We start from the raw sequence: 19,778 nt of genomic DNA on the forward strand, positions 1-19,778 counted from the left end.
TGTGCATTTGGTTTTCCTTGCCTAAATGTAGAACTGACTCTTTTCACCATTGAATTTCATTTTATTAGCTACTGCCCAATGTTCAAGTTTGTCAAGATCCTTCTGTGTCTTTAGCCTGTCTTCTGGAGTGTTGGCTATTCCTGCCAGCTTGGTGTCATCTGCAAATTTGACGAGTTCCCCATTTATTCCCTCATCCAAATCATTGATGAAGATGTTGAAGAGTACTGTGACAGTGCTTAAAAATACAGGGAGTCCTCAACTTACAACCATTCATTCAGTGACTGCTGGAAATTAGTGGACTTTAATGGACTTGGTTTGCTTGCACGGCCCAGTTTTTTGCATGCTGCAGACTAGTGCCATTGCTCAGCACGGGGGTCGGGGACCCCTGCTTTAACCCAAACCCAGGGGTTGGCAACCTTGACCACTCCAAGAGCCACAAAAGTCCTAACCGGAAGTCCCCCATTCAATTCTGGAGCCAACCGGAAGTCCGGTTCCCCCACCATAGAGTCTCCTCCTAGCACGGCGTCCTTTTTCCTCTGCCAACCGGAAGTCCGGTTTCCCCATCAGAGTATCCTCCTAGCATGGCGTCCTTTTTCCTCTACCTGCCCTAACCAAAAGCCCTATCAATTATGGAGCTGACCGGAAAACCCGCCCATTGCCATAGAGTCTCTTCCTGGCGTAACGTGCTCCCCCACCCCCAGAAGGTCCTCTCAAAATTGTGGTGCCAGGCAGTGACAGGGAGCCACAGCAGAGGGACGAAAGAGCCACATGCGGCTCCAGACCTGCAGGTTTCCGACCCCTATCCAAACTCTTTGATAAGAGTGGGAGAAGCTTTCCGCCCCAAACCACCCCGATGCCACCTCGGACCTTCTGGGTGTTGGTGTTGGTGGTCTGAGTGGAGGAGGGCTTGGTGAAGGTGATCTTCACGGGAGACATGTGGGGCGGCAGGGAGTTGGCGATGCTTTGCATGATGCTGCTCATCTTGGGGCTGCCCCCCACGGGCACCGTGATGGTCTTGGTGACCGGCGGGATGGCTTTGGGGACCTCTTTTAGGAGCACCGGGGAGGAGCTGGAGGAGTTGGTGCGGCGTCTCTTGCGGGGCTTCTCGTCCTCGTCCGAACAACTGACGCCTGCAACAAAAAGCACAGATTTTGGGCGTTCTCACTCCATTCGAATCAATTGGACATTTTACTGTGTGGTTAGTGATGGGCATATGATTGCCATAGTCTATAAAGTTATGACATATAAAAGGGGGACAAGGTGGCTCAGTAGCTAAGACACTGAGCTTGTCGATCCAAAAGGACAGCAGTTCAACGGTTCGAATCCCTAGCGCCGCGTAGCCGAGTGAGCTCCTGTTAATTGTCCCAGCTTCCCCAACCTAGCAGTTCGAAAGCATGAAAAAAAGGCAAGTAGAATATATATGAAGTGAGTATTTAGAATACCTTGTTGAAAAATGAAGGAATAACATCTTTGTTTGAATGTATGACGTACAAGGACAATAATGAATATAAGCATACTCGATGGATGGTTGGTGGGATTATAGATAATTGAAAATAGTGATATATATATATATATTTTTTGATTTTTTGATTTTGATTTTAACTTTATTTGTATGCCGCCCTTTTCCCTGAGGGGATTCAGGGCGGCTCACAATTCAGGGGGAGGGAAGTACAAAACAAGTTATACACAATATAAATAGTGGGTAGTTTTTTTATATTGTAAAATATTCAGAATGAGATAAGTGATTATATAAAGATATATGGTTATTCAACAATCAAGAACGTAAGGGAATTAGGTTTATTGAAAAAAATATTAATTGTAATTGAATATACATTGTACAATGAAAGTGAGGTATTTAGTTATATTAGATGGAAAATCTGTGATTGTATATGTAATTGAGAATATGGATGCAAAAACACTTGTAACCAAACGACATGCTGTATGTAATGGACAAGAATTTTTTTTTTTTTAATGTTTAAAAATAAAAGAAAAAATTTGAAAACAAAAGGCAAGTAGAAAAATAGGAACCACCTTTGGTGGGAAGGGAACAGCGTTCCGTGCGCCTTCGGCATTTGGTCATGCCGGCCACATGACCACAGAGATGTCTTCGGACAGCGCTGGCTCTGAAACAGAGATGAGCACCGCCCCCTAGAGTTGGGAACGACTAGCATGTATGTGCAAGGGGAACCTTTACCTTTACCATAAAGTGCTATTGAATTTAAATCTGGAAAATGAACAAGTCAAAGCATTGTATGATTCAGTGGGCAAGGAACTTTGGATATAATGTGTTGCTTGCATAGCGTGGGAGAATATGTGGAATCAAGGTTTAAAATTTACATTAAACTATAATTTAAAGGAAAATTTCTATAAGATGATGTATGGTTGGCATTTAACTCCAGATATGTTGTCAAGAATGCATAAAGGCATTTCAAATGAACGTTGGAAATGTAAACGTAAAGAAGGGTTTTATCATTTTATCTTGCATTCTGAATCCTGCATTCAGTTTTGGTCACCATGATGTAGAAAAGATGTGGAGACTCTAGAAAGTGTGCAGAGAAGAGCAACAAAGAGGATTAGGGGACTGGAGACTAAAACATATGAAGAACGGTTGCAGGAACTGGGTATGGAGGAACTGAGCCGAGGTGGCGCAGTGGTTAAATGCAGCACTGCAGGCTACTGCTAGATCAGCAGTTCAGCGGTTCAAATCTCACCGGCTCAGGGTTGACTCAGCCTTCCATCCTTCCGAGGTGGGTAAAATGAGGACCCAGATTGTTGGGGGCAATATGCTGACTCTCTGTAAACCGCTTAGAGAGGGCTGAAAGCCCTATGAAGCGGTATATAAGTCTACTGCTATTGCTATTATGTCTAGTTTAATGAAAAGAAGGACTACGGGAGACATGATAACAGCCTTCCAATATCTCAGGGGTTGCCACAAAGAAGAGGGAGTCAAGCTATTCTCCAAGGCACCTGAGGGCAGAACAAGAAGCAATGGGTGGAAACTAATCAAGGAGAGAAGCAACTTAGAACTGAGGAGAAACTTCCTCACAATTAGAACAATGGATCAGTGGAACAGAAGTTGCCTCCAGAAGTTGTGAATGCCCCAACACTGGAAGTCTTTAAGAAGATGTTGGATAGCCATTTGTCTGAAACAGTGTAGGGTTTCCTGCCTAGGCAGGGGGTTGGACTAGAAGACCTCCAAGGTCCCTTCCAACTCTGCTATTGAGTATATATCTTTTTATCATTTAGGGTGGAAGTGTGATAAAGCAAAGAAATATTGGAATAGGATTCATCTCTTGATACAGGACATTATTAAAGTGAATATAGAAAGAAAACCAGATACTTTCTTTTGGGTTTAATGAAAAAAGCGAGTGGATTGTTAAACAACTGATCTCTTCTTTAGCTGATTTTTTTTCCAGAGCACTTCCATAATAGGTGCCAACCACAAGTTGACAAGCCCAGCCCCACACCTTAATTAGTCAGCTGCAAACTGCTGCCTGTGACTGACAAGACTTTAATCAGAGCCACATCCTTGGATTTTGTTGGCTTCCCAGTATTTCCACAATAGGTGTCAATCATGTTAAGAAAGCCAACTCTACACCTTAATTAGCCAGCTCCAAGCTGCTGCCTATAACTGACAAGACTTTAATCAGTGTCACATCTTTGGATTTTATTGGTTTCCTAAGCCTCTCTAAGCCCCCAGCCAGCACACGAGACAAACAGCTAGTGTGGTTACATTCCTTTCAATGGGTACGGATAGTGCTCACATAGGACCACAATTAGCAATAGCAATAGCAGTTCAACTTATATACCGCTTCATAGGGCTTTCAGCCCTCTCTAAGCGGTATACAGATTTTTAGCAAATTGAGTCAGCAAATTGCCCCCACAGTCTGGGTCCTCATTTCACCCACCTCGGAAGGATGGAAGGCTGAGTCAACCTTTGAGCCGGTGAGATTTGAACCGCCGAACTGCAGTTAGCAGTCAGCTGAAGTGGCCTGCAGTACTGCACTCTAACCACTGCGCCACCTCGGCTCTTGAGCCCAAAATTTCTGGGGTTAAGTGACACATTTGTTACGTGGGTTTTGCCCCATTTTACAATCTTTCTTGCCAGTTTTTAAGTGAAACACTGCAGTTGTTAAGTAAGTAATGCAATTGTTAAACAAATCTGGCTTCCCCATTGACTTTGCTTGTCAGAAGGTCGCAGAAGGGAATCACATGATACAGCAACCGTCATAAGTACAAGTCAGTTGCCAAGCGTCTGAATTTTCATCACATGGGGATACTGCAATGGTCATGAGTGTAGAAAGTGGTCACAAGTTCTTTTTTCAGTGCCGTTGTAACTTTGCATGGTCACTAAATGAATTGTTGTTAAGTCAGGACCACTTGTATATTACATTGTGTTTCTGCTTACTCTCTTATAATCTCTTCCTCTCCAGGAAATGTAAACATTGATTCCCTTCTTACTTATTGTTAGGAATATAATCTAACGGTTGGGTTGGCAATATATAAATCATGTAACAATGCTGTACCTGTGTCTTTAAATCATGCTGTGAATGTGATTGGTTGCTGTTTCCTCAATCGGCCATAAGAGGGAGCCAGAATCACTGTTAGATGCTGATCTGATCTGAGTGTTTGGAAGCTGGCTGTTAGAAGTGCCATATAGTAATCAGCATGAGCTATTGTAAGTTTTGCAACTGCTAGCAAACTTTGTGTACCGGACTGTTTGTATGATTATGGACTATGTTATTTGGATTATCCCTTAACTGAAAGACATTGATGACTGACTGTCTTATCCGTGTATGACTTGAACTGTTTGATGGACTCTGATACCTCTGTTTCCACGAAAGTAAAAGCCTATTTAAACTGCAGTATCTCTATATGCTGGTTTGTGTGTTCTCCAACACAACTCTCACAACGCTTCTCTGAACGCACTCGCTCTCCCAACGGGGAGCTTACCTAACACTTATTATCCCAGCACTGGAGTGTGCATTCCAAAAGGGTGGGGGATGGAGGGAAACAGAAAGCTGAAGTAAAATTATAAGCACGCTCCGGGTCCTGTCATTGTCCATTTAGCAACCAAGTTGCCAGTTCCAAGTGTGGTTGCTAAGCGAGGACTATTTACCGTATTTTTTGAACTATAAGACGCACCGGGGTATAAGACGCACCAAGATTTTGAGGAGGTAATTTTTAAAAAAAAGGTTTTGCACTCTGCATGCCTCCCAAACCCTCTGCCCGCCTCATTATTAGTAAAAGTGTTCCTGGGGGCTGGGGGGCAAAAACAAGCAAATAACGGCCTGGTTCTTTTTGCAAAAAAACAGAACATGCGTAGGCTTTGGGAGGCTTGTAGAGTGCTCCTGGGAACTGGGGGGAGAATGAGCAAAAATGGCCCGTTTTTCACTCACTTCTGCCCTCCTCAGCCTCCAGAGAGGATTTTGTAGGCCTCCCAAACCCTCTGCATGTCCATTTTTGCGAAGGGAGCGGGGTTTCAGGAGGCCAAAAATGCTGTATTCAGTGTATAAGATGCACTCAGATTTTCACCCTCTTCTTGTGGGGGGAAAAGGCTGCTGTTGTAATATAGTTCCTTGTGTAGGTGTGGGTCACCCATGGTCCAGTTCATACCAGGGCATGCAGAGCCACGCTGAAGCACACAGGAGAAAACAAACTCCTAAAACTCCATAACATCCTGATAGTTCATAACATAACATCCTGAGATGTGCCCTACCAATGACGCCCAGGATTTGACCATATATAGACAGAACTTCCCTGAGCAGTAGATTAGGAATTGTACTTTTACAGGTTGTTTATAACCACATGCTATTGCTCCTCCTGCCTTTGTCCTATCTCAATAAAAGGGGCTCTCAGACCCCCAATCTGGGTCGCTCCATCCGAGAAAGGTCGTGTCCTGCCTTTTCTCAACATTGGCCTCATGGATGAACCACGGGAACGTTACAGGCTGCATCTTATACTCTGAAAAATACAGTATCTGTGCAATCAAAACATTCTAAACTGCCACTTTGAAACGATCTTTTCCAAGAGTACCAGAAGCAGTCTAACTTCAAAAATGAGATACTTGAATTTACCATTCCAAGAACTGCACCAGGATTCAAACAGCCTCCTTTGAGGTCATAACCAAGATCTTCCACTTTGGCTGATAACGTACTTACTTTTAACGTAAACAGCACTTCCGCTTGGGAGAACGACAACGTTGGAAGCCGGGCTGGCAGGTCTGGGGGATTTAACCGTTGCGATGCTACCGCTCGGTACGGGAGTGGACGTCGGCGTAGAGGTGGTAGTTGTGTAGGAGTAACAAACCACGACTGGAGAGGAAGCCAAAAGACAAGTTTTAGTCGGGTTTTCGAAAATAGATTCTGCTTTCTCGAATCATTTTTGAGTCCCACATAGTCACACAAGAGCTTCCCCCCTGCCTTCAAAGGGTGCTAATCCCCAATTCAAGGCTTGTTCTACCCCAATGTGAAAACTCTCTCCTTCCGGTCCTGCTTTTTCAAGAGTCAATCGAACTTTCTTTGTTTTTCCTTGAAGAGGTTTCGCTTCTCATCCAAGAAGCTTCTTCAGGTTCTGGCAAAGTTATGGAGGAGGTCAGAATTGAAGACCCACTCTCCGCCCACGGGAGTGGGTCGGAGCATTGCAGTCGTAATAGGGAGGGGCAGATATGGCGGGGACTTTAGGGCTGGCCATTACCGGGGAAGGAGGGCTCGCTACATCACAGAGATCCCTCCTTCCGGCCCTATGAGTCCCACTCCGAGGCCAGATGGCGCGAGTAGTCAGGACCCTGGTCTCAGGCTGTTGTCGCTAAATGCCAGGTCTGTTGTTCACAAGGCTCCCCTCGTCCGGGACTTAATTTTAGACGAGAGGGCAGACCTGGCATGTATTACTGAAACCTGGCTGGGCCCGGAGGGAGGAGTCCCCCTCGTAGAGATGTGCCCAGAAGGATTTCAGGTGCTTCATCAGCCGAGAGCCCAGGGAAGGGGTGGTGGTGTGGCTATTGTTATCCGGAAGTCTTTAGCATCTCGTAGGATCCCTGCTCCGGAGCTTGTCAGGTGTGAGTCCCTGCTGGTGAAGTTGGACCTCAAGGGTCAAGTGGGTCTGCTGCTAACGTACCTGCCTCCCAACTGCGTTGCAGCAGCCCTCCCCTCGCTCCTCGAGTCAGTAGCCGAGCTAGCAATTGAGTTCCCCAGACTTATGGTTCTGGGGGACTTCAATTTGCCTTCACTCGGTGAACACTCTGACGGTGCGCAGGAGTTCATGGCCTCCATGACAGCCATGGGCTTGACCCAGGTAATTCGGGGCCCAACCCATTCAGCGGGTCACATGCTCGACCTCGTATTCCTCTCGGAGCAGTGGACTTGTGATCTTGGTCTGAGGGGTAATGAGATCATACCCCTGTCGTGGTCAGACCACTGCCTACTGAGGCTTGACTTCCGGAGGCCAAACCCCCACTGTAGGGAGGAGGAACCGACCAGGTGGTTCCGCCCCAGGCGATTTATGGACCCTTTGAGGTTCCAGACGGAGCTTGGGGTTATTCCTGATACTCTCGCCCACAGTTCGGCGGAGACTCTGGTTGCCACCTGGCACTCGGCGGCATCGGGGTCCCTCGACCGAATTGCACCACTACGGCCCCTCCGGGTCAGCGGTCCCCGGAGGCCTCCTTGGTTTACCGAGGAGCTCCGGGAGAAGAAGCACTGGAGGAGACGCCTAGAGCACCTGTGGAGGTCCGATAAGTCCGAACCGAACCGAGCGCTTTTGACAACATGCACCAAGGAATATATCAGGGCATTGAGGACAAAAAAAAGAAACATATATTGCCACCTTGGTTGCGTCCGCTGAGTCCCGCCCAGCCGCCCTGTTTAGGATAACCCGCTCCCTCCTAAATAGGAGGGATGCGGGGGACTCCCTGCAGGGTAAGGCTGAGGAATATGTCGAGTTCTTAGCGGACAAAGTTGCTCGGTTTCGGTCGGACTTGGACTCCACCTTTGCAGATCCAGCCGAGACACAGGATGATAGCTTGGCAGACCATCGCTGGGTTGAGTTTCAGGATGTTGCCTCTGGGAATGTGGACAAGGCCATACGAGCTGTGAGTGCCTCCACCTGTATACTGGACCCGTGTCCCTCCTGGCTGGTTGCCAACAGCAGTGAGGTGACACGAGGCTGGATCCAGGCGGTCGTCACCGCCTCCCTTCGGGAGGGGCATTCCCCGCCACACTTAAAGCGGCGGTGGTGAGACCCCTCCTGAAGAAACCATCTTTGGATCCAGCCGTTTTTAACAATTACCGTCCAGTCTCCAACCTCCCCTTTGTTGGGAAGGTTGTTGAGAAGGTGGTGGCCTTCCAGCTTCAACGGTCCTTGGAGGAAGCTAGCTATCTTGACCCCTTCCAGTCCGGCTTCAGACCTGGCTACAGCACAGAAACCGCTTTGGTCGCATTGACCGATGATCTCTGGAGAGCCAGGGATGGAGGCCATGCGTCCATCCTGGTTCTCCTTGACCTCTCGGCGGCTTTCGATACCATCGACCATGGTATCCTTCTGCGACGACTGTGGGAGGGGGGTGGGAGGCACTGTTTTGCAGTGGTTCTCCTCCTACCTCTCGGACAGGTCACAGTCGGTGTTGGTTGGGGGGCAGAGATCGTCCCCGAGGCCCCTAACATATGGGGTGCCGCAGGGTTCGGTCTTATCACCCCTACTATTTAACATTTACATTGAAACCGCTGGGTGAGATCATTCGACGGACGGGATAAAATACCACCAGTATGCGGACGATACACAGTTGTATCTGTCCGCCCCGTGCCAACTCAACGAAGCGATGGATGTGATGAGCCAGGGTCTTGAGGCTGTTAAAGACTGGATGGGGGTCAACAAACTTGTGCTCAATCCAGAAAAGACCGAGTGGCTGCTGTGTTTCCCTGCCGCGAAATGGCAAGTGTCCCATCTCTCTCAGGCTGGGGGGGTCAAATTGTACGCCCTCTCAGACAGGGTTCGCAACTTGGGAGTCCTCCTGGACCCACAGCTGACTTTCGAACATCATTTGTCAGCTGTGACCAGGGGGTGGCATTTGCCCAGGTTCGCCTGGTGCACCAGTTGCGTCCCTACCTGAACCGGGAGGCTCTCACAACAGTCACTCGTGCCCTTGTGACCTCTAGGCTGGAATACTGCAATGTGCTCTACATGGGGTGCCCTTGAAGAGCATTCCGGCGACCTTCAGCTGGTCCAGAATGCGGCCGCACGAGTGATTGTGGGCGCACCGCGGTTCGCCCACATAACACCTATCCTCCGCGAGCTGCGCTGGCTACCTGTTGATCTCCGGGTGCGCTTCAAGGTGCTACTCACCATCCATAAATCTCTCCATGGTAGTGGATCTGAGTACTTGAGAGACCGCCTCCTGCCGATTACCTCCCTTCGACCGATTAGATCGCACAGATTAGGCCTCCTCCGAGTTCCATCCGCCAGTCAGTGCCGACTGGCGACTACGCGGAGGAGAGCCTTCTCAGTAGCAGCTCCGACCCTTTGGAACGATCTCCCCGTGGAGATTCGCACCCTCACCACCGTCCAGACCTTCCGCACAGCCCTTAGGATCTGGCTATCCCGTCAGGCCTGGGGATAAGATTCTAATTTGCCCCACCCGAATGTTGAATGAAAGTTGTGTTTTATTGTTTTATTTTTATTTATGCACTGTCTTGTGTTTTTGTTTTGCACCCCCCTTCCCATGTATTGTAAGCCGCCCTGAGTCCCCTCAGGGAAAAGGGCGGCCTATAAATCATAATAAGCTACAAACTACTACAAACTACAAGAAGCTCCTTGGATGAGGAGCGAAATGTCTTCAAGGAAAACAAAAGAAAGCCCAGTTGACTCCTGAAAAAGGGATGACCTTGACCTAGACTAAAGCGCGCTCGACTAAAGCGCGCTCGACGAAAGCGCGTACGTGACGTCATCACAGCGCGACGAAAACAGCACCTGTGAGCGGTAAACTTAAATTAACGCGTAAATCTAAACCTAACCCCCCAAACCTAACCCTAAACCTAACCTACTAGCCTAACCCTTAACCTAACCCTAAACCTAACCATTAACCTAACGCTAAACCTAACGCTAACCCTTAACCTAACCCTAACGCTTAACGTAACCCTAAACCTAACCCTAACCCTAACCCTTAACCTAACCCTAACCCTAAACCTAACCCTTACCTTTACGTGAATCGGCTTGCTTTAATTTTAATTTTAATTTATTTTATTTTTAATTTTATTTGTCGCGCTGCTGATGACGTCACATACGCGCTTTAATGGACCGCGGATTTGTCGTGCCACGCCTAACCGGAAGCCTCCCCGTTCAATTTTGGAACTGACCGGAAGTCCGGTTCCCCCACCATAGAGCCTCATCCTAGCACGGTGTCCTTTTTCCTCTACCTGTCCTAACCGAAAGCCCTATCACCGGGATGGCGAACCTATGGCACACATGCCACAGGTTGCACACGGAGCCATTTGCCAGGGCACGCGGTGCGCTGGCCAGCTGAGTTCACCCTTTTTTCAAGCCATTTTTCGCCCTCCCCAGGCTCCAGAGGCTTTATAGGAGTTTGGGGAGGGCGAAAAAGCCCCCCCCCCCCCGAGGCTTCATGAGCTTCCCTGAAGCCTCCGGAGCACAACAAAACTGGCCCTATGGGCAAACCGGAAGTTCGGGAACGGACTTCCGGTTTGCTCGGAGGATCGTTTTAAGTGCTCCGGAGGCTTCAAAGAAACCTCCTGAAGGTTGCTGAATCTTCCGGAGCGCTCAAAATGACCCTCCGAGCAAACCGGAAGTCACTTCCGGTTTGCTCGTAGGGTCTTTTTTTGCCCTCCGGTGGATTCAGGGATGCCTTCTGAAGGTCCCTGAAGCCTCCGGAGGGCGGGGAGGCTTTTTTCGCCCTCCCCAGGCTCCTATAAAACCTCTGGAGCCTGGGGGGGCAAAAAAAGGATGCAAAAAATGGGGGGATCGCATCTGTAGTGCGTGCATGCGCACTGGGGGGGGGGGTTGCACATTGCATTATGGGTGCGGCACACCCACGCACGACCCCCCCTGCGCTCCCCCCACTTATGGCACGTGAGCCAAAAAAGGTTCACCATCGCTGCCATCAGTTGTGGAGCCCACCGGTGATAATACAAATTGCTGTAAAATTTGTATTGTATTTGTATTTTATTATTTGTATGCCGCCCTTCTCCGGGAGGACTCAGGGCGGCGAACAATTCAAAGGGGATAAGGGGGAACATAAAGACAAAATACAAATAATAAAAGTAGACAACAATCGCACAACCATACATGTCGAGAGGGGAGGGAACTCATAACCCCAGGCCTGCCGGCAAAGCCAGGTTTTGACGGCTTTTCGGAAGGCCTGGAGAGAGGTGAGGGTTCGAATCCCTACGGGGAGTTCATTCCAGAGGGCCGGAGCTGCCACAGAGAAGGCCCTCCCCCGGGTAATAGTCAGGTGGCATTGGCATTGGTAGATGGAACCCGGAGGAGGCCGACCCTGTGAGATCTAATGGGTCTGTGGGAGGTAATTGGCAGCAGGCGGTCTCTCAAGTACCCAGATCCAATACCATGAAGGGCTTTATAAGTTACGACTAACAATAGATTAACATTAATTAATAGATTAACAACGATACAATGAAAGGCTGATACATATATGAATTGAATACTTTAGAACTTTTGTTTTAAAATGGATAAGGATAACAATGAATTTTGTATACTTGATAGAGGTATTGGTGATACAGTGTATAACCCTAAGTATATTAAAATATCTTGTTGATAAATAATTTTAATAAGGAAGTAATTTAAAATTGGTATATATATGAAGTGACTATTTAGAATACCTTGTTGAAAAATGAAGGAATAACATCTTTGTTTGAATGTATGATGTACAAGGACAATAATGAACACAAGCATACTCGATAGATGATTGGTGGGATTATACATAATTGAAAACAGTGATACAAATATAAATGGTTGGTAAATCTTTTTCATATCAGGATATGTGATTATGTAAAGGTACATTGTTATTAAACAGACAATCAAGAAGCTAAGGGAATTAGGTTTATTGAGAAAAAAAATATTAATCGTAATTGAATATACGTTGTACAATGAAAGTGAGGTATTTAGTTATATTAGATGAAAAATCTGTGATTGTAAATGTAATTGAGAATATGGATGCAAAAACACTTGTAAGCAAACGACAGGCTGTATGTATTGGATGAGAATTTTTTTATGTTGTTTTTTTATGTTTAAAAATAAAAACAAATTGCAGGGAAAAAAATTGTGGAGCCCGCAATGAGAGGGAGCCGCAGCAGAGGAGTGACAGAGCCGCATGCGGCTCCGGAGCTGCGGGTTGCTGACCCCTGACCTAGATGCAGAGAACCCCCATAGACGTTATCTCCCCAATCCCCAAGCTGTAAGAAGATAAAGGCCACTTACCCTCACCTTCTTTGCTTCCCGTTTCCGCAGGGGAAGGGAGAGAGGCGTTATGCTGGAGAGCGGCATTGGCCACCGCGTTGGCCGTGACGGTGAAGGCCGTTTGTGGAACCAACCGGGGCATCAGAGGAACCAGCCGGCGGCCTTCGATGGACCACTCCGAAGAGCTGTTAGGCCCGGACATGCTGAAGGGAAAGCCGCAACGTTAGAAACCTGATCACAACTTGCCTCCAGAGTTGTGGTGCTCCATCATTGGAGGTTTCAAGAAGAGACTGGAACACCATTGGTCTGAAATGGCATAGGGTCTCCTGCTTGAGCAGGGGGGGACTAGAAGACCTCCCAGGTCCTTCCAACTCTGTTACTCTGTAAATACCAGTGTTTAAAAAAAAAAAACAGAGGGAAGCTAAAATCTCCTAATTTTTAGGAGTTGTGGTAGCATCGTAGCTAAAGTCCCGTATGCAGGCTGAATCTGCTGACTGCCAGGAGTTTGATCCTCAAAGGTGACTCAGCCTTCCATCCTTCTGAGGTCATTAAATATGAGGACCCAGATGTTGGGGGCAAGAGGCGGGCTCTTAAAACTTCTGTAAAGCACTATGAAGCCGAATATAAGTGAAGCTGCCACTGCTTTTACAACAAAAGAGAAGCAGCCTACTGCTTCCCACGGTTTTTTTTGAGGGGGGGGGGAGTACGACACTCAAGTATTGCTACTCAATGGCGTCATCATCACCATCTCTTGTTTGAGATTAGATCTGCTCTTCACGTGGCCACATTCTGAAAAACGCTGGGAAGAAGATGCCCTGGAAATGTTTGCATCGCAAGGTCACTCTATCTAACATTGTTTTGGGCGGTTTTAGAATTTTAGCCCTTCTATGTATAGGTTTAAAAAGGTAAAGGTTCCCCTTGCACATACGTGCTAGTCGTTCCCGACTCTAGGGGCGCTGCTCATTTGTGTTTCAAAGCCGAAGAGCCAGCGCTGTCCGAAGACGTCTCCGTGGTCATGTGGCCGGCATGACTCAACGCCTTCGAAGGCGCACAGAACGTTGTTCCCTTCCCACCAAAGGTGGCTCCTATTTTCCTCCTTGCATTTTTTTACATGCTTCCGAACCGTTAGGTTGGCAGAAGCTGGGACAAGTCACGGGAGCTCATTCTGTTACGTGGCGCTGGGCTTGAACCGCCAAACTGACGGCCTTTCTGATCGACAAGCTCAGCGTCTTAGCCACTGTGTCCTTACTCACAGGTGCACTTTTACCATATTTGCATGGTGTTAAAGGTCTAGTTGGATTGCAGGCAGGGTAAAAATTTAATAAAAGGAAGGAAGAAATGACTAATGTCAACCCTGTAGTGGACACGAGGACCTCAAGGGGAAAGAGACACTCGGAAATGTTGCCTGTGTGAGATCTGGTTAGAAAATGTTTGTAATGCCTGCCAATCTTACTTATGTGCGATGGTTGTCAGGCGTTCATCGTTGACAGCCCTCCGAACTTCCGCCCGGTGTCTTTCCGTCGAAATGCTGTTGAAAAAGACATGGATTTAAATTTAATTTGGGATGGGGGGTTGAAACAAAGTTTTATTTATTTTTTTACATATTTTAACATATTTTATAAACAAAGTATTGTCCAGGTTTTCCCCCTTTACATCGTTACCCGTAGTTCATTTTACATCCTATTTTCATTTTGCATTTCAGTCATCCTGTTTTCTTTTTTTTATTATTATTATTAAAAGTTTTAATGAGTTTTACAATTATATACCTTTCCCCTTCCGTCCCCCCCAACCCCGATCCCACATCCCCTCCCCCCCCCCAACCTCCCAGAGCAAATATAGGGTATAAACATTTAAATAAACTAATTAACTTTAGCATCATCCCTCTAAAGCTAACTTTAGATAAGTTGTAACATTCCTTGTTAGTTCATTCATAAGCTGTTCTGTCCCCCCTTCTCGGCTCGTTAACAGACGACAGGGAGACAAACTTAAAAGGAACTCTCTTATCAGTTCTCGGCTCAGACTGGTTGCGAGCCCCAAAATAAACAGAAATAAAGTCTCTTTCAAGCAGATAACAGAATACAAAACAAAACTGTTTCAAGCAATGCACTTCTCCAAGTGTATCCTTGAATCAGGGTTACAGAAAACAAAGCACTTCTCCAAGTGTATCTTACATAAACCACAACCAAGATCAATCAATGTTGAACGAACCAAGGAACATTGACTCCTGCAACCAGGGCGCGGAACCCCACTAACGAGCCCAGCTGCATCGTTAATCTTGCATCCTGAAAAGACTCACAGAAGACGTCTGCTGAGTCACAACAATAAGCTATCTGAAATTTCTTAGTCCCGTATTTATTTTGGATATAATCAATCCATCTTCTCCATTCCAGCTTGCATTTCTCATCTGAATAATCCTTGAGATATGCTGATATTTTAGCCATCTCTGCTAAGTTTGTTACTTTTAACGTCCATTCTTGAATGGTAGGCAATTCTTCCTTCTTCCAATACTGCGCCACCAACAATCTTGCTGCCGTTGTTAAATTCAGAATCAAATTAGTCTCTATTAACTGTACAGCCATCCTATTTTCATTCCATATTTTCCCGCTTAACTTTAATTTCTTCTTAAATATATAACAATATCATTATTTGCCTCTCCAAGTTATTCAAATTTCGCTTATCATTTCCATCCATTATTCTGTTTTACTATCAATAACATGCACTATATTGCCAAAAGTATTCGCTCACCTGCCTTTACTCGCATATGAACTTACGGTAAGTGACATCCCATTCCTAATCTAAAGGGTTCAATATGACGTCGGTCCACCCTTTGCAGCTATAACAGCTTCAACTCTTCGGGGAAGGCTGTCCACAAGGTTCAGGAGTGTGGATGGGGATTTTTGACCACTCTTCCAGAAGTGCATTTGTGAGGTCACACACTGATGTTGGACGGGTTTACGTGGCCCACCACTTCGTGGCTGAGTTGCTGTCGTTCCCAAACACTTCCACGTTCTTATATACAGCTGACAATTGACTGTGGGATATTTAGGAGCGAGGAAATCTCACGACTGGATTTGTTGCACAGGTGGCATCCTATCACAGTTCCACGCTGGGATTCACTGAGCTCCTGAGAGCAACCCATCCTTTCACCAATGTTTGTCAAAACAGTCTGCATGCCCACTTGATTTTATACACCTGTGGTCATGGAAGGGATTGGAAGACCTGATTCTGATTATTTGGATGGGTGAGCAAATACTTTTGGCAGTATATCCTCAAGTTTAATTTTAGGCTGCAGGAGACTGTTGTTTTTTTGCGTCTACCTCTGAACAAGTGGACTCAGCCTTCCTTAGCCGGGAGAAAAACCCACCCTATCCAAGGCTTATCGGGATTTACCTCAGCACTCTAGAAAGTTCCCCCAGAAGGTCCCGCTTCTCCTTGGTCAGGTCTCCCTGGGCCCTCAAGGCACTGATCACTCCGGCGTAGGCTTCCAGTTCTACACGGGGGGCGGTGGGGGGGACGACGACGACAGGGCAAAGAGGAAGGAAAGAGAGGTTGAGATTCTGTTCCGACCTAGGCTTCACCAAATCACGAAGCACCCTTTTTATGAAGCTCATGTGAATTCCTCTCATTCGCATCCAGCAAAGTCCCGGCAAACATTCTTTCAAGGGGGAATTGCAAATACAGACCTTATCAGTCCTTGGATCGTTGCCAGGTCGGTAGCTTCCAAAAGGCAATGCTGTATCAGAAAATACTTGGCAAGGAGTCTCAGAGAGTCACAAACAAATCTTCACACTAATTAAGCGAACTAATGGCCTCCTGCAAACTCCACTCCCCTTTCGCTCCTCTTTTATTCCCTATGGGAGGGGCCATTCACTGTCCACTTTTGGCCTTACTCCCAAGTCGACCCCTGTTCCTGTGTTCCCTTCTCCTGGGAACAACTCTGCGCATGCGCACACTGGGAACAGGCTCCAGCTGTTCTTCTGCCTCACTGATGTCTGACTCTGGAGGCAGCTGATAACTGTCAGACGGCCCTGGCCGCCTCTCTGCCTCCGACACAGAGCCCTCATCAGAGCCTTCCCCAGACTCCAGGACTGGCCCATCTTCCTCCCCAACCTCCTCACTGTCTGACTCTGGCCGCTGGCGGGCCATAACAGATTCACAGGAAGTTGAAGGAAACGATCAAGGGATGCAAACAGACGTCTTGTCACTTTTCCCTTTAAGAATACTGCAAGGGAAGATTTTGGGAACATTTCTGGCCTAGGTGGCTGATAAGGAAGAGAAGGAACAGCTGGGTCCAGTGCCTGAGTCGCGGATGCACAAAGGCAGAAAAGAGGAGAGCAGTGGAAATCTATGGGCTGGTCCTTGGGACGGAAGAGCCACCGCTGCTAGCAAAGCCCCACCCTAACTCTGGGGATCAAAGGCAGGGGGCGGAGATGAATAGATGGGGCAGAGGAGAGGAGGGGAAATCTATGGGCTGGTCCTTGGGACAGAAGAGTCACCACTGCTAGTTAAGCCTCACCCCAGCTCTGGGGATCAAAGGCAGGGGAGAGGTGAATAAATGTGGCAGAGGAGAGGAAAACAATGGAAATCTATGGGCCGGTCCTTGGGACAGAAGAGTCACCACTGCTAGTGAAGCCCCACCCTAACTCTGGGGATAAAAGGCAGGGGGCGGAGGTGAATAGATGGGGCAGAGGAGAGGAGAGTAGTGGAAATATATGGGCTGGTCCTTGGGAAGCCCCACTCTAGCTCTGGGGATCAAAGGCAGGGGGCGGAGATGAATAGATGTAGCAGACAACTACTCATCTCCTGGACGGACGGACTTGTTAGCCTGAGTTAATAATCGTTTGAGTTAACTTCAGAGGGTTTGTTGTATTTGAGGAGCTGGGTCAGAACATGATATAGGGACCAATGGTGTAGTTCTACTCTGGAGGGGGCTGCTAGATTGACAGATTCCCCTGCGCTCTCTGCTCCCGACACACCCCTCTTTATTGTACACCACCCAGAGTCCTTCTAGGAGGGAGATGGGTGATTCTCAAATATGATAAACAAAGAAACAAACCCCATTTGGAATTGCATAAAACCTCTGGAATCAGAGAGGCATCATCTGACACATCGAAATCTTAGCACAGGTTTGGGGGGCGGGGGGGGGTCCCTTGGAGCCCCAACCAATTCCCATACTTTTTCCCCTCCCCTTGGTGCTTTAGCATGGGTTACGTCATACATATTTTTCAGAGTATAAGACGCACCTTCCCCCCCCCCCCCCCAAAGGGAGAAAATCTGGGTACGTCTTATACACTGAATATAGCATTTTTGGTCTCCCGAAACCCTGCCCCCTTCGGAAAAATGGATGGGCAGAGGGCTTGGGAGGCCTGCAAAGTGGGGTTTTTTGCTCATCTCTCACCCCCCCCCCCGCCCCTGAGCACTCTACAAGCCTCCCAAAGACTATGCATGCCGAGGTGGCGCAGTGGTTAAATGCAGCACTGCAGGCTACTTCAGCTGACTGCAGTTCAGCAGTTTGGCTGTTCAAATCTCACCGGCTCAGGTTTGACTCAGCCTTCCATCCTTCCGAGGTGGATAAAATAAAGACCCGGATTGTTGTTGGGGGCAATATGCTGATTCTGTAAACCGCTTAGTGAGGGCTGAAAGCCCTATGAAGCGGTATATAAGTCTAACTATTGCTATTGTTTTTTGCAAAAAATGGGCCCGTTTTTTGCTCGTTTTTGCCCCTCCACAGCCCCCAGGTGCACTCTACAAGCCTCCCAAAGCCTATGCATACCCTGTTTTTTTGCAAAAAATAGGCCCTGTTTTGCTCATTTTTGCCCCCCCCCCCGCCCCCAGGTGCACTTTGCAGGCCTCTCAAACACTCTGCATGCCCCATGGCATGCAGAGGGTTTGGGGGGCCTGTAAACTTTTTTTTAGTTTACCTCTTCAACATCTTGGTGCGTCTTATACTCTGGTGCGTCTTATACACCGGAAAATATGGTACTTTCCACCTTGAGGTCCAGGATCGTGCCCTTTCCCTTCCAGGTTGCCCTTACCCAATTTACGGAGGACCCTTTTGCATTCATCCCTGCTGAGGTCCAGAAGTGTTGGCCACACCACCGGCATCGTTCCTCCGTCCGTCGGCTCCTGCAGAGCTCAGCCTCCCTGCGAAGACACGGAAAGCGTTAGGGGAGAACGACCTCCTGCGCAATCTTTTGAACGGCCATGCTGAGCCCGCAAACGGTTCTGGGTCCCCGTAAACCCCCCCTCCCCATGGTGGCATGGTGGAGACCTTAAAAAAAACAACAGGATATTTAACAAAAGCAACGAAAGGGTATTTAACAGAGCAACAGAGTTGGAAGGGACCTTGGAGGTCTTCTAGTCCAACCCCCTGCTCAAGGAGGAGGCTTTGTGGTTTTGTGGCCACTCAGGAAATAGTCAGGCATGGGAAGGGTTTTTGTGGCTCCCGGTGTTTTCTTTTCCGTGGGGAACGGATCCAAATAGCTCTTTGAGTGTTTAAGGTTGCCAACTGTTCTGACCCCCTCGTCCCACACCAACACACACTCCGAGCCAAAGAAAAGTTACGGCATTTAATTAACAGACAGACAGGTCCTTGGCAGCAAACCGGCACAGACAAGCTTGGGCAGCAATCCAGCACAGATAAACCGTGGCAGCAATCCAGCCTGCCAAGCTCACAATAATGTTCTCCAACATTAGTTCCTGCGTTGACTTCTGCAAGAGGGGCGTGTGCACAAGCAGTCCTTTTATAGTCTGGAGAAGAGCCTAATGACCACCGGCTGAGTGCAATTACCTCCTGTACTCGCGGAACTGTTCCTTACGCCTATTAGCTCTCTGGTGCCGGGCATCCAGGAACAACTCCCTTGGCTCCTCCGCACTGCTGACGTCAGGATCACACTCCCTTGTCTCCTCCCCACTGGTCCAAGGCTCAGGCGCCTCCTGGTGGCCAACCAGCCTCTATGCGCCCTGCTCGGAGTCAGAACCCTGTCCAGGGTTCTCCACATCCTCCAGAGCCGACTCATAGGGCCCCTCGCTGTCGGAGTCTGGTGGCAGCTCCAACGGCTCTGCTGGGCCACAACACCAACCATACGTAGAGAGCCAGTTTTCTGTTGCCGTTAAGAAGTTATTTTCCACCTTGGGGATTTGAGGACATCTGCGGACTTCAACTCCCAGAATTCCACAGCCAACATTTTGGGCTCCATTAAGCTTATAAATGGAAGAACATTTAATAAGCGCTTATTGAGAGCTCCTCAAAACAGATAGAGGTGTAATGTTTCAGCCTTTCCCACTGCAAGCGGGCAGGCACGCTGTTACAATACAGGGAGTCCTCGACTTACAACCGTTCGTTTAATCACAAT

The 19,778-nt window shown here is 47.8% G+C and overlaps 1 protein-coding gene across 1 annotated transcript in view; it reads right to left on the reverse strand.

The window, feature by feature from the left end:
* EMSY (EMSY transcriptional repressor, BRCA2 interacting) overlaps nt 1–19,778 on the reverse strand; it is a 66,567-nt gene that overhangs the window by 36,998 nt on the left and 9,791 nt on the right. Inside the window, 6 exon segments of the mRNA XM_032219938.1 lie at nt 868–1,130; nt 6,162–6,314; nt 12,451–12,626; nt 13,877–13,951; nt 15,814–15,913; nt 18,459–18,567. Of these exon segments, the coding sequence (XP_032075829.1) occupies nt 868–1,130; nt 6,162–6,314; nt 12,451–12,626; nt 13,877–13,951; nt 15,814–15,913; nt 18,459–18,528 (837 nt within the window). The 5' untranslated portion in view covers nt 18,529–18,567.

Source organism: Thamnophis elegans, chromosome 6 (genome assembly GCF_009769535.1).
Source record: "Thamnophis elegans isolate rThaEle1 chromosome 6, rThaEle1.pri, whole genome shotgun sequence".
In the NCBI taxonomy this organism is placed as follows: Eukaryota; Metazoa; Chordata; class Lepidosauria; order Squamata; family Colubridae; genus Thamnophis; species Thamnophis elegans.